This window comes from Schistocerca serialis, chromosome 3 (assembly GCF_023864345.2).
Source record: "Schistocerca serialis cubense isolate TAMUIC-IGC-003099 chromosome 3, iqSchSeri2.2, whole genome shotgun sequence".
Classification (NCBI taxonomy): Eukaryota; Metazoa; Arthropoda; class Insecta; order Orthoptera; family Acrididae; genus Schistocerca; species Schistocerca serialis.
This window is the reverse complement of record NC_064640.1, coordinates 314260792-314276374: the sequence shown is the minus strand read 5'-3', so window position 1 is coordinate 314276374 and position 15583 is coordinate 314260792. Positions and strand designations below refer to the sequence as shown.

Here is a 15583-nt window from a genome sequence, read left to right as displayed (position 1 = left end):
CACAAATTTCTCTATTATTCTCTTCAAGATGGACTCGACAACAGTGTACCCTTACGGCTCTCAGCATCTCCATTGGCCCCTGTTGAAAGCATACGCAAAGATCAATATAACAACGTTTGTTATTATTCCCCCCCCCCCCTCCCCCGCCCCTATATTCCATCCCCAAATATAACAGTCGTTGGCCACACTTATAACGTTCAAACGATTTTAATACAGAACAGCAACAATAAAACATACGATGTCCGAGGCTTGCAAACACGTCCGAGGTTTGAGAATTTTATGACCGGCGAGGACATTCTAACATGTCTGGCATCGCGTTTTTAAAAATTATTTTACGGACGTGCCTCTCTCAGCCAATCTTGAAGCAAGCAATGACATCCATGGAGCAGCGTGGCTACCGATTCCGGAAAGCTTTTCACTTAGTTGCCACCACAACAGGATCAATGTCCTACGTTGTTTTCGTGCGCGAAGTAACTTGTCTACACGTTTTTGATCATTTCATCTCTATTCGTTTTTTGTCTCATCATTTAGCAATGGGCAAAAGAAGGTGTGTTTTAATGTTAACCTGCAACAAGAATACAATTTTTGTGATAGTGTAATGACAGCAACAGTGAACGTGTTTATTAGAAAAAAAATTATGTACCAGTACTGTAAAATTTTCTGTTACGCGCAAAGGAACCACGCGAAAACATAGGGAGTACTAATAATGCTACCGCTCCACCAAACATAAGAGATTTTTTAAAGTCAAAAGTAAGAATAATAGTGTCCTGGAGTGAGCAGCTAAAAAGGTTACATTTTCATACCACACTGCTGGACGCGAACTCAGTTTCGAAAATTCATACTGCACACCTAATCTGGCTGAAATGTTATATGACAAAAGTTTTCATCTGCTAGAACGAAAGCCTTGGTAATTATTGTTAACGTTATTTCGGCATTTACATTTGATAATTTTTTGCGTTCTTTGGAAAACATTAATGACGAAGCAATAACCGTGGGTCGTTAGAACGGAAGTAAAGCTTGTTCCGATTGTCGCAAGATATTTCAGTCTGAAGGAGGGAATTTAAGTTAAACTTTTAAATTTCGATGAGGTATCGGGTAAACTGATCAAGTTTTGACTCAATATTCTTTGCAGTGTATGAAAAAATACAAACTTTATACGCAATTGGCTTGTTTACTACTGGTTAGTGAAAAAATACAGCAGAATGAATAAAGTTTGATGTTCCAGTAAACTGTTAAGACTTCTAAGTAATTTAAAAAGAGTCTTGGGTTGTACCCAAAAAAATATAGTAATATGATCTGGGTTTAACACCCAAAAAATGGAAAGCCTATTTATACATCAGTCCTTTGTACATCACTTCTGCCTTCCCTTATTTGACTTCGTCAGGGTTTGCCGTTTCTACCAGTGGACTCAGTAACTGTGTTGGATTTGTTGTCGACAGCAGTACTGTCAGCCTATGGACGTGCGCCTCTTCCTGGCTGGAATGTGCTCTTCAGGCGATTAGGCCGGAAGCACAACCAAGCAAGTACTTTTTAATTGTTTTATTAACTTTATTTTTTTTCTTTCTTTTCTTTTCAGCGCGAGTGTCCACCTTCTATGAAGTGACAAGAAAACCAGGGGTAAAAATGTTCTGTTGTTCGGTATTAGTGAAATGTAGCAAAGTCATTTGAGAATGAATACTTGCTGTGTTCGGTAAGGATTGAGTAAGGAACTAGCGCATCACTGCTTTAGCAAGCACTGTAGCAGCATTTGGAATGAGCTCAGTAAACCATAGACAGTCAAAATCAGGTTCACGACAGTCAAAGTTCAGGCCGCATATCACCGATAAGGAAGGAGGACTGAAGATCAATATTTGGTTGACAGTCAGCATCGAAGATATTAGAATCCAGATGCAACGTCACTTCATTTTAAGAGATTAACCAGCATCTTCTTGAAATGATTTAAGGAAACCACCGACAACCTAATGCAGGATGAAGCTTTATTTAACAAGCAGGTGCTCTTTACGTATACATCTTAGTAAACTACACGAACATCTGATTTACGGTTGGTAATGTTAACTATTCTGTAAAGAACAGCAGCATTCAGCCAGTTCTGACTAGACTAAGGAATTTTCCTTCTGCTGAGAGCACATTATAAAGTATGTTTAAATACGGTAGATGTTCAGTGCAGACTGTGAGTGAATAACCGCAAACTTTCAAACTAAGTTGATGATTTTTCTCCAGAAAAACGTCTTCTATTGGCTTCCAGAATGCATTAGCCCCACGTAATTGTTTTGTGGCAATTTTAATTCACTCTAATGACTGTAATAGTATGAAAAACCTCTTCAAGTAAACCTATTTAAGATTTCATAGTGTAATATATCGACATATGTTTCGTTTATTTAAAAATGTTTACAGAATTAAGTGTTCCACTATCAAGAATCATTGAACCGAAGGTTCTATTAACTATATACACACACACACACACACACACACACACACACACACACACACACACACACACACACAAACGAAAATAGGATAGGGATTTAAATCTGCATTCGCCTGGTTTTGAGCTCAGTGTCGTAACAATCCATGAAGAAATTTTGAAATTTTAAGAGAGTCGCTTTCGGCAGTTCTTGTTCTGTATTTTTAACATGGCTTACAGTGAACTTAAGTGATTCACATTGTTGTTTGTCTTTTCCTTTTTACCTATAACTCAAGTGCTGAGAACATGTCATGTACATTTCGCGTGTGACCCAAGTGTTGCTAAGTTGCGTGACACTGATAGCGATTAGTTACGCAGGCAACAGACAGCGATTTTTTTTTTTCCTCTTCTGGCGTTATAGATTTCCTGGCAAAGCATGCAAGATTCAAATCAGGCAACTCTACTGTCCAAGCGTGCTTAGCTAACTCCAGTCTGCGACCGTGCACCATGCGTGCAGCACGTAAGGCTTGCGAGAAAATAACCCAGAAAGAGGCTGGAAAACGTGTATGGGTGACGAGTGAATGGTAAGGATTAGCTACTGGTGGAGAACAGCTAACAAATCGGTTAATACGTAGAAAATTATGCGTTATTTTAATTGTATAATTGGTAATTTCTTTTCTTAAATTTTTTTGTGAAACATGCCACGTAGTGTGGACCTGAAATAAGTACTGTTGAACGTTTGCGTAGTGAAGATAGAAAACTGCTAATATAGAAACATTGAGATATGATTTGTTTGGAATTGCATATGTTCAATTTGTTTTCATGATTTCATAACTTTTATGCAGCAAATAAAAGTAATATGTAGATTTTTACATTGTTTCTCTATAGCCTTCTGTCACTTACTTACAAGTAGTAACTGACATTGTTATGTATGTTCGTATTTGACTGCACTTCGTGTTTTATCTTACCTCTGTACGAAAGTGTAAGTATAATCCGTGACTTTGGTATATATTGTGTTAGTGAGCAAGTATCACTGCAATATTGCCGCCCCGCCCCCTCCTCAATAGGAAAAGCAGGAATTCAGATAAGAGGATATATTTTGGCTTCCAACGTCTTCTTTACATATAATTCTGTTTAACACCCATGGGCAAGAGATTCTAGATGTAGTATTTGGCTGAAGTGCGTATTCCGTTTTGGATCTCAAAGTAACTGTGAAGGAACACCATTCTGCCATACCAGGCTACATCATTGTGCAATGATTTACTTCTTTGTGATCAGTTCCAGAATTGCTATGTCATCAGTGGACGTTTCGTCTCAACTAAACAGAGATACATCGAAATTCTAACATCACGCACTTTTGCTTGATATTTTGAATTTTCTACTTCATTCCTCAATCCTCAAGGGGGAAGTTTGGCTACCAGGTATACTCTCCACTTTCCCGCGAAAGGCAAAGGTCCCGAGTTCGAGTCTCGGTCCAGCACACAGTTTTAATCTGTCAGGAAGTTTCAGGTATACACTGTTCTACTATTTGACTTCAATAATTTGCAAAATAGAAGAGCTTGTTTTAGAACTTGAAGAATTAAAAACAACAAAGTTGTATTATCTAATTTACTTAATTATTTAATCGTGACTCGTCAAAGGCCAAATCCTTGAAGTAAAGAAGAAAAAGATGTATTATTTAATTTAAAAAATTATGATTATCGATGATATTTCGTTAGGTGACGAAATATTGCTGTCGATTCATTGATTCTTGTTAATGCTGCTGTATTAAATGTTTTTCTTCTGAGGTGTTATTGTTATATCAGTTTATGTTAGTGTAAATTCAGGTGATTAGTGTGCATGATAGATTTCGTTTTATCGAATGTCTTAAAATCTGTCTCACATTTTAGTGTCGTCAGAGAAAATCATCAACTGTGTATTGATAAACTACAGTTCGTTTACGGAGGTGACAGTTCACAAACAGCCCAAATTATTGTTTAAGTTTATCGAAACAAGCTTAACGAAACGGATTTGATAGGTAGCTGGGATTATTTTCATTGTTCAGCTAAAGTAGACACATTATAGAAATGTCGATAGAATGGAATTTGCGAAAACTTCTTCCAAGGATTAGTTTTCATAGGTGACTTATCACATATTCAGGCGCTATGAGGCTCATCTAGGTTCAAGAAGAAAATTTACACTACACGCGAATGCATTTTATTCCATCCAGTCTTCGATCGTGAGAAAAATTAAAGAACAGAAATGAAGCAGCACAATAAGAAGCACGCCTTGCAATACATAATATAATAATTTGCAGCGTTATACACTGAAAAGGCAAAGAAACTAGCACACCTAACTAATATCGTGTAGGAGCCTCGCGATAGAAAGTGAACAAAGCAGCTCGAATAGAACTGGAACTAATGGCATTACAGTCTCTTCGCCAAGGAGTGCAGGATTTTTCTGACGCCTAATGACTGTGTGGAGTGTAGAGGCGGCCAGGTTTAAATGCACGTCTCACGTATGCAATACCAAGTGTTCAGCAGTTAAGATGGGTCGGTCATGTTTTGGGACAGTGTCATGTACGGATATCAGATGCCGCTGAGGGCTATCAAGGGAATTTGGTGGGGTGTACAGCATCGGGTTAGGATCATTCAACTTTTTGTCCACCTCGGCAGTCAACATCTCTGCGATGGGTTTGTCTCCAAAAGCGCTATTAGATGAGCAGATAGTGTCTACCTCTCGAACACCTTCCCTAGTGGCAGGAATCAACCGAATTGTTGGCCTGCCGTATATGGTGTCATAAACGTGATTGCGCATGCTTGGGAACAGCTGAAACTTATTGTGTGTCGTGGCAGGAACCATCGAAGAGAGGGTCAGGCTTCATCGCGAACATCTTTGCTACATTGTGGACAGAATACCGAGGAGAATCCAAGCGTGTTACATATAATAATCACGGGGTGGGGAAACATTATGGAACGTAATCCGCCAGCAGATTTTCATTTCATAGACGTGCAGTTATAGCAGACTTATATTATGGTCTTTTTTTATTTAATCTTACGGTAAATTTATTTTATTTTTATTTCCTAAGGTTCATTCTCCCATTGTCAGTGTCCTTTGGATTTCACGTTCATATATATGCAGGTTCGGCAGACTGTTTTTAGCAGTTTATAATAATGCAGTCTTTACGGTAGAACACCCAAAATTATTAAATTAACTTATTTGGTCATTCCCTCAGAAATAACATTAAGAAAGACATCTTCTGGAAATCTAGCTGTAGTTAATTAAATGTCAGTAACACCTTGTGTCGTCCAGCTCCGCACAAGAAAGAATTTTACTGTACTACGATTAACTAAATTCTCGGTCACCCATCAAGTAAAGACGAAGGATAAAAGAACTGCCTCTTAACAGAAATAGCACGTAACAATGGCTTTCAAGAAATAATCGTTGATAATATACGTAAATAAAAGTTCATAGTTCCGACTCAACAGATAAGAAGAAATGAAGAACAGCACTCTACATTATATTTCCATTCTGTTGTCGAATATTCCACAAAATAGATGTTTTATACTGAAAGTTCAGTCTGAAGATTGCTCTATGAACACAAAATACATTAGTGGAGCAGTATCTTTGCATATTAATTTACACTATGAAAAATTTGTGACAGCAGGAATGTACGAAATACTACGCACCTTTTGCAGTAATTGCTATATATGCTAGACAATAATATATTGTAAATCTAGATTTAAAGAAGGTACAGAGTTATAGCTCAAATATACGGCTTAAAAATCGTGTTTTATTGCTTATTTAAGTCAAGAAAAACAGGTCCTTTCTGATTACAAAGACACTCTTAGAATTCAACACATCCTTGAGAAGGGAATTCTCATGTACGTTTACTGATGAAATCTAAATACATAACTATCATCATGATCGAAAATAATGCTAATGAACAATATGAACCGAGAAATTTAAATGATCTAACAGCGTACTGGTCCATACTGACACAGTTATTGGTATTTGTACCATGGGTTGAACTACTAATTTCCGTCGAGAACCATGTCTTATATACTTCTAACTGATTTTACGAAAGAAACCAAATCAGGACCTGTCAACTAACGTCTCTTGTATTATTGTCACTACAATAACTTAGCGTGCAATAATGTTTTAGCTCCAATATCACGCCCTGAGTGGCTGCATTTTACAGAGCTGACGATTGGGTGCGTTTAACACTAAAATTTTCAGCTTCAGCTTCATCAGTGGGCTCTTACGAATTATTATGGTCGAACATTTCTAAGCGGACCCGCTGGTATCGTCACCAACTTCGTCTACTGGCTATATCATTCCATAAGATTTTAACGCTAATCCATGACGACACAAGTTTCTGTCGCCTTTCTTCCTTACTGCAGATACATCAACCACACGAACGGAACAATATTTGAACAAAAAATAACTAATTGCTCAGGAATGTATCGAATGCTGTTTCTTTGCAACTTGTCATACTCCCCAGCGTCCTCATAAGGAATTTTCTTGCAATACATTATTTTACAGCCACCACATCAAATCTATTTTTCAAGATAAAGTTTAAAACTTCAAACCATATGTTGAACAACTCTCCACGTCATTGTTATGATAACTGATGTTAAGTGGAAACTTATGATGGCGACTCAGACGCTAGTCCGGTACCAGTTTCTTAGACAAATAATGCAAATTAAACTTGCTTCATTACGTCTCGAAAAGAAATCACTTGACAGCAACGCATGTCTGACTTAATTACATTGCGCAACAGTGTTCTGCTTTGAGAAATTATGTATAAAGACAGTTCACATGGGTCTGTAGAGCCAAACTGCTAACAGTTCTCTTGTTGAACAGCTACAGCCCAAAAGCAATGTGACGAAAAGTTCCCTAAGTTAGGATATTACCAACATCTTCACTTCATGGAGTAGTCTGCACAGCCTGCTCAAAAATGGTTCAAATGGCTCTGAGCACTGTGGGACTTAACATCTGAGGTCATCAGTCCCCCAGAACTTCGAACTACTTAAACCTAACTAACCTAAGGACATCACACACATCCATGCCCGAGGCAGGATTCGAACCTGCGACCGTAGTAGTCGCGCGGTTCGGGACTGAAACGTCTAGAAGCGCTCGGTCACCACGACCGGCACAGCCTGTTCCGGAAACCATCTTGTACTCGGACGTGCGGCACTTCGCTGTCCAGTGAGCTTGTAGTTCATGGCGATTCTTGACAGACTATCTTGCTGCATTCTTTCTAAATGGTGATTGCTTTCAAAATCGAAAATCTTTATCTCTTGTCTTATTTATGAGATTCGTTCTTTGTCAATCAGCGTGCAGCCTTTGACTGCCCTGAGATATTTCATCTCCGCTGACTTAATATTCCTTCTTTCTTTCTTCGAGAGTACTCACGTCTCACATTCATATAATACTACCCGTATCACCATTGTTTTATAAAGCTTCAGTTAAGTTTCCTTACTGGTTTTGTATTTCAGAGATCCATGAATTGTTCCACATATACTTACAAACTTGCATTCTGTGTCACGATCTGCTATTTGGAGTATTTCACGTCCAAGGTAGTTAAAGGTGGATACTTACCCGCTCAAATATTTTACCATTTATCTCAAATTTTTTTTTCTTGTCGTATGTTTCCACAGAAATGGCATTACTTTGAATTTACTTGGAGATATTTTCCGTTCTTATTCCTCTGCTATTTTTCGTGATAAGTATAGCTCCATTTGTAAATTGTCTTATGTCTATTGCACAATAACAACATTGCCTTAATATAAAATAGTTCTTAGTCTATACTGTGGTGAGAGTATTGTACCCCAAGTGAGAACTTGTTTCCATCTTACTATGACCTCGTCCATATAGGTACAAGAAATTGCTGGAGACAGACAGCAACCTTGCCTTACTCCTTTATTTGTTTTTACTGGTAAACTTAGTTGCTTCACTATGCCTTAAACACAGTAGTGTTTTGATATAGACTTCTGATCGCTTTTGCTGGATTATTGATAATCCTTTTCTGATCAAAATTTCCCAGAGCACGTCTCTGTTCTGGCTGGCAAATGCATTTTGAAAATTGATGAAGGCACTATGAGTGTCCAAACTGAATTCCCTTCTTTTCTCATCTTTCTGTGTCCATACATCTAGAAGATGGTTACAAGGAATTCAGCTGTTTAGTAAGAAATGAAAATTAAAACACCTTCAAGTGGTTCAAATGGCTCTAAGCACTATGGGACTTAAAATCTGAGGTCATCAGTCCCCTAGACGTAGAAATACTTAAACCTAACTTAACCTAAGGCCATCACACACGTCCAAGCTCGAGGCAAGATTCGAACCTGCGACCGTAGCAACAGCGCGGTTCCAGACAGAAGCGCCTAGAACCACTCGACCACATCGGCCGACCCCTTAAAACACCTGCAGCCATATATTTTGATTTAATTTATTTACGCACGCAACCAGTTATGGTGTCGCATCACGGGAGGCCCCTTGACCATCGTAAGTTGGGACGAGTCCAATCTCGTGGGCTATCATTAACAAGAGCCGATATAAAACAACCGGTGTCCGTAGATGTCTGGTTTACACGACACTATCACTTCGTTAATCAATAGACGACTTCTTTTCTCAAGCACTTGTTACACTACGAAAATGGTATCTACTGTAGAGATGCCCCATCTAAAGCCCGTCTGTTTTTCGCTGATGATGAAATCTTTTACTTATTAGTTTTGCGATTACTACCACCTTTCCCCAGTATCCATAACAATCAGTGTACCCTGTAAGTAAGGACGTAGTCCATGCCTTCACATGGTCTGATACCGGATAGAATATTAATATGAGATCCAGATGGCCAATTAATATTTATCTCGCACAGTAGCAGGGGCAAGCTCTTTTCATTTATGCCACCTGGGATATCAGCGCTGTGTCAGTCAGTTTAGATGATGTGAAGGAAAATTATCTGAAACATTCACATTAATGCTGATTGCATGAGAAAATATTATATTTGATTTTCATACAGGTAAAATTTGCTTGGTTGATAATTTATTTTGCTATCTCACATATGATTAAAAAGTTGAAAAAACGATTTTTGCACAAACAAGTCTTTTATTAGTTGTTTACAGCCACGTTAGTAAATAATGTTAGTAGGAATGCAATGCCAATTTTGGACGCAAATTGAACTGTAAACTTTGGGTTGCCTAAATGCAGGGGCAAATGGGCAGGCAAGCACACGATGTTACTACTTGGAGTTGCCTAGATGTATGGGGCAAGATTCTGCAATAACCTGATACACAGTTTCTTTAGCAAAGTTCCGCATCGTCAGCAAACATTTTGCCTTGTCATCAGTCAATTTCATCTCATATAAGTTCTATATTGCTATAACGACATCTAAATTATCTGTCTTTTTATTTAACTATAATACACACATGTAGCAAAACTGACTTGCTAATGAGCCAGTTGACACATCATCTGAGGCCTAAATGAAGCCTATGCACAAAAACGAACCTGAGTAACCCTGTAACTGTACAAAACACACGTTGGCTAAAATAAATCCTAAGCAGGCGCATGCACACGCACACACACACACACACACACACACACACACACACACACACACACACACTTTTCTTTTTTCAACGTGGAAATGCTGTGTGTACTCTTGGGAGATGAAATTTACTGCAGATGAGACAGAACTTTTGCTGACGAGGCAGAATTTTTGCTGATGAAATTGTGGGTCAGGCTACTGCTAACACAGCATTTCCCATCTGCATCTACGCCAGCCCATGTGACGTTATGAGTTTGCCCCTGTATGTAGGCAAGCGAAAAGTCAAAGTTCAAGTTATGTCCGCAATCGACATTGCACCCTATTCGTGCTGAATACCTTAATGATTCAATACTTTCAATTTTATTTTATTTTTATTAATTCATTACATCATAAGTTGCACAGCAAAATATTGTACAATTAAATAATTAATCTTAAATGCTGTGTTTTAGGCTTTTAAATCGAAAATTTCTCTAAAATTCTATTGTTGCATGTGAGTTTTCACAAAATTTCTCCTGCAATGGCCCACAACAAATGTTCAGCCTGGGGGTCTATAGAATATAAATATGGTCCTGTATGGGGGGGAGTGTGGTAACCACCACTCAAGTTAAAGGTTCTGATTCATATGTGTCTCAAAACTGTGTATTAATTATTACAGTTCACGCTAAGAAGTTAAAGGCGTCGTATTATAGCTTTTAATGGTTAGACCTCTGGATATAATAAATTTTCGCGTCGCACTCCACACTTAGCGGTGGAAAATGAAAACCTCACAGCAACATTCACTGGGAGCAGCAGAACTAATTACGAGCTAGATTATCATTAACCTTAATTTAAACTAATAGCTTCCACAGTTTAAGAGTATATTGGGAATACTACTGCTTCGCTTAGCATTCTGCATGTTCCTATGGGAGGTGCACAACAAAAGAATCCTTTGGCGAATTTTGTTAACCGCATCTGGTTTCAACATAGATATAAAAATTAAACGCGAGCTTCATACGTAGTTTATACTTGTACCCTGCATTATCATCTCTGTTTTCTCTAACGAGAGAGTAGACTGGGAGTGTGAACAGTTCGTTCGGTTTTATACATGTTTCGATGTTGGCACAAATGTCTACATTACTTTTGAACAGAAAATGTCGAAGGTTATCTTTGTTTGGCTTGAGCGATCTTGCGTTCCATCAGGTGATTTTATAGTTCATTTTGGGGTGTAAGGAGCAGGGTCAACATATTTTTGGATTTACATCCGGATCTATTCTGTTTGTAGTACTGAATGGAGTCCATTAGTAGCTTGCTGGTACGACGTATCGTTCATCAGAGTCATAACTATGCTTAAAATTTGGTTAATGAGGTAGTTACCAGCACCAGTCTGTTTGCTCAGTCTGTGAAATAGTGTTGGGTAAGGGTTGGGACCCATTGGAGCCAGGGGGAAGAAGAGTTCTGAATGGTACAACTGATCCCAAGCAACCATGCTTTGGTGGGGACCTCTATGTTCCATACAACTTACACATTGGTGATGGTGTAGTTGGGCATGCTGCATGTGAGGAGCGGTATCAGTGGTAAATCCACTGGAGCCACCGTTCCTGACGTCTGCGGCACTGTCGTCTTAGGATGGGTTGGTTGCTGCGGATCGCAAGTGGTGGTGCTGGTATTTGTATTGAGTCACTGTTGAGCAGTACGGGGCAGGAACTCTGTGCCTTATCTCGCAGTGTTTGGGTGAGAAGTAACTGCATTTGTCTAAGTCCTGTATCCAAACACAGTTGCTGCTTCTCCGAAGTTAACATCGAGAGACATAATTTTATTAATTTCCTTATGTTTGAGACACATTGGGCAAGTTCGAGGTAGGGCAATGTGACCAACAGTATAGTGACCACTGGACAGCGAACTCCATGAACATAAAGAAATTGGGGAGCCGGTGTAATCTAAACATCACAGTACAGAAATGAAAAAGCACTTTTGTTCTCTCAGGATTACAATTTAACTAAATCTCCTGATGGCAATAACTTCTCAGCAACACGTCCTTTCCGTTAGTAATTCGTCCTCTGTCAGGGAGATTTTAACATTACTGATTATGCCTTGTTTAGCAGTGAAGAAATTCGGAAAAGTGGCCTCCAAATTCGCTTTCTCTAAGAAAGACTGATGAACCAAGGCGTTGACAGGTAGTCACGACACATCTCAATTTTCACATTGTTGGTCCCAGCGGAGGTTCGAGTCCTCTCTCGGGCATGGGTGTGTGTATTTGTCCTTAGGATAATTTAGGTTAAGTAGTGTGTAAGCTTAGGGACTGATGACCTTAGCAGTTACGTCCCTTAAGATTTCACACACATTTTTTTCACATTGTTTTTCCCTGCCACCACGATGTTGATTATGTGCTTAAATAACGACTCACATTCCTGTCTGATAATTTTGTCTGGTGTCATACGGTGGAGCCTGCCTGTGTTCTTGTCTCTAGTTTCAACAAATAAGGTGAAAGGCCGTTTGTCGCTAGTTGTGTGTAAGTTAACAGTGCAACTTACATGTTGGTGGCCGATGGTACTTTCTTAAGTGGCGACGAAACGATCGCTTTCTCAGTTTTCTGTCGATCGTCGTCTCATTCCTCCTCCGTGCGATCCCACTGGCGTTTCTGCTAGGGCTGCAGGTCTCTTGCTGTAGCTGCATCGACAGGTGGAACAAGTCTGTGTACACTATGTGATCAAAATTAGCCGGACACCCCCCAAAACATACGTTTTTTTCATATTAGGTGCATTGTGCTGCCACCTACTGCCAGGTACTCCATATCAGCGACCTCAGTAGTCATTAGACATCGTGAGAGAGCAGAATGGGGCGCTCTGCGGAACTCACGGACTTCGAACGTGGTCAGGTGACTAGGAGTCACTTGTGTCATATGTCTGTACGCGAGATTTCCACACTCCTAAACATCCCTAGATACACTTTTCTGATGTAATAGTGAAGTGGAAACGTGAAGGGACACGCACAGCACAAAAGCGTACAGGCCGACCCCGTCTGTTGACTGACAGAGACCACCGACAGTTGAAGAGGGTCATAATGTGCAATACGCAGACATCTATCCAGACCATCACACAGGAATTCCAAACTGCATCAGGATCCTCTGCATGTACTATGACAGTTACGCGAGAGGTCAGAAATCTTGGATTTCAATGTCGAGTGGCTGCTCATAAGCCACACATCACGCCGGTAAATGCCAAACGACGTCTCGCTTGATGTAAGGAGCGTAAACATTGGACGACTGAACAGTGGAAAAACTGTGTGGAGTGACGAATCACGGTACACAATGTGACGATCCGATGGCAGGGTGTGGGAATGGCGAATGTCCGGTGAGCGTCATCTGCCAGCGTGTGTAGTGCCAACAGTAAAATTCGGAGAAGGTGTTGTTATGGTGCTGTGTTTTCCATGTTTCATGGAGGGGGCTTGCACCCCTTGTTGTTTTGTGTGACACTATCACAGCACACGCCTACATGGATATTTTAAGCACCTTCTTGCTTCCCACTGTTGAAGAGCAATTCGGCGATGGCGATTGCATCTTTCAACACTGTCGAGCACCTGTTCATATTGCATGGCCTGTGGCGGAGTGGTTACGCAACAATAACATCCCTGGAATAGACTGGCCTTCACAGTCCTGCCCTGAATCCTAAAGAACACCTTTGGGATGTTTTGGGACGCCGACTTCATGCCAGGCTGGAACGTCCCCTTTTGAAAAATTATATACGTGACTGTGCTTAAACTGACACATTATTTTTTAGCGCAACGCAATCTGACTTTCAAAAATCCCTACGAAAGAATGGCCCTGACTAACATTAACCTATACCTTTCACAAATCACTTACCTCACAAAAATCTTCGTTACTCGAACTACTGCAATACAGCGAGCGCCACTACTGCCAGCTAAATAAAAGATTCAAACTACGGAAGGCACTAACTACTGATAGGCATAGTTAGCAAATGAAAGATTTTGATAGAGACCAAACAATGTATTTACCTCAATAGTGTTCAAAAGTCATAATATATATAGCAGTTCATGACGTCCAGTGTTACAAATTTCAAAACTCCGCCATCTCTCTCCTCACATCTACCACTGCTGGCGGCTCACCTCCAACTGCGCAACGCTACGCGCTGTTCACATCCAGCTGCCCAACACTACAATGGCAGACAACAATGCTACCTAGCCACAGACTGCACACAGCACAGCCAGTGATTTTCATACAGAGCGCTACGTGGCGTTACCAGTAAGAAAACCTAAACAGCCTACTTAAATAGCCCCCATGCTCCCCACAAAAAATTTTACACATTGTTTTGGGCGGTGGCCAATAATGATTTGATAAAATTTTTCATAATTACAATAACAAAGATATCAAATGCACCCACTTATTGATACAACGTTGGTCAAAAGCTAAAATTTTCTCACAGTCCATAAAGACAGTCCTGATCATTCATCACAGTAACATTGCAGTGTTTTTCTCAAAGTCTGAGCAGTAAAAGAAAATGCACATGGAAGTAGTGGATTTCCATGCAATCTTGAAGAAGTAGTGTTGTCCTTCCAACGGAAAGAGTGCTGACTCTTGACATGCAGACAGGTATTGGTCCACAACAGAGCAAACCCACAGCAGAGTCAGTCGAAATTTTGAAGAGTATTGGTAAGTAGGTCATCACAGAGCTGACCCACTGTAGTCCTGGTAGAAATTACAGTATTGGTGGGCCACCAGATGTGCAGACCCACTGCAGTCCTTGTAGAAATAATGGTACTGGTGAGTCAGCAAAGGTGTAGACCCACTGTAGTCCTTGTAGAAATGGCCAGCAGCCATCTGTTGTGACTGTGCAGGTGCACAATCACCGTTGAAGAGTTTTGCGGATAATATAGCAAGTCCATAACCACCACTTGTGCACTCACAAAGTTTTTGGAATTGTCCTTAGAACCAGCAATGCTGTCATCCAGTCCCTTGCTGAATTATTAACACACTTGCAAACACTAACAGTCCCTACTTCTCACATATTGTCCATATACCATGACCAACAGAAATGTGTGCAGTGAAATGGAACTTACAAGTTAATAATGTGATGAACTGGTATCAATTACAACTTTATAACATAAGAATACCATTACAAAGGTACAAAATACATCATTAAAGAACATAACAATACAGATAACATTTGTAGTACAGGCTTTACAAAAGAATCGAAATAACATATACATCATTGTTACAGGAATTATGACATAAGTAAATACATAAAAGATCAGAATAATTATTGAAACATCAACTTCACACATGCGCATTAAAACAGAACAGAATTAATAATGTCTAACATCTTTACAAAGTAAAGAACATATTATTAATGCAAATTATATTTGAGGATAACAGTATTCCTCATCATAGTTCATGTAGCTGAGTATTAGAAAAATTCTACAATATAAGTCTTATCAGATAAACATATAAAGACAGGAAGAACATAAATACACAAGGGTACACAAACACATAGTGTGATAACACAAGGAAAGGACAGGGTTTCTTTTACTGCAGTATTTTGCAAACAAAACTTTCTTTACTTCTCGGACATCTCCCTTCTTTCTTCATTATTTCCAAAAGTCCTATCTATACCTGCTTTCTGTACCTTACTTGTATAGCCTCTCAGTGCATTTCTTCA

At 39.5% G+C, this 15583-nt stretch overlaps 1 protein-coding gene across 1 annotated transcript in view; it reads left to right on the top strand.

Annotated features, from left to right (window-relative positions):
• The first annotated feature begins 2908 nt into the window (after positions 1-2908).
• The window catches only part of LOC126471599 (uncharacterized), a 133588-nt gene continuing 120913 nt past the window's right edge, over positions 2909-15583 (top strand). Inside the window, exon 1 of the mRNA XM_050099836.1 lies at positions 2909-2988. Coding sequence (XP_049955793.1) covers positions 2912-2988 — 77 coding nt within the window. The 5' untranslated portion in view covers positions 2909-2911. The remainder of the gene's footprint in view (positions 2989-15583) is intronic.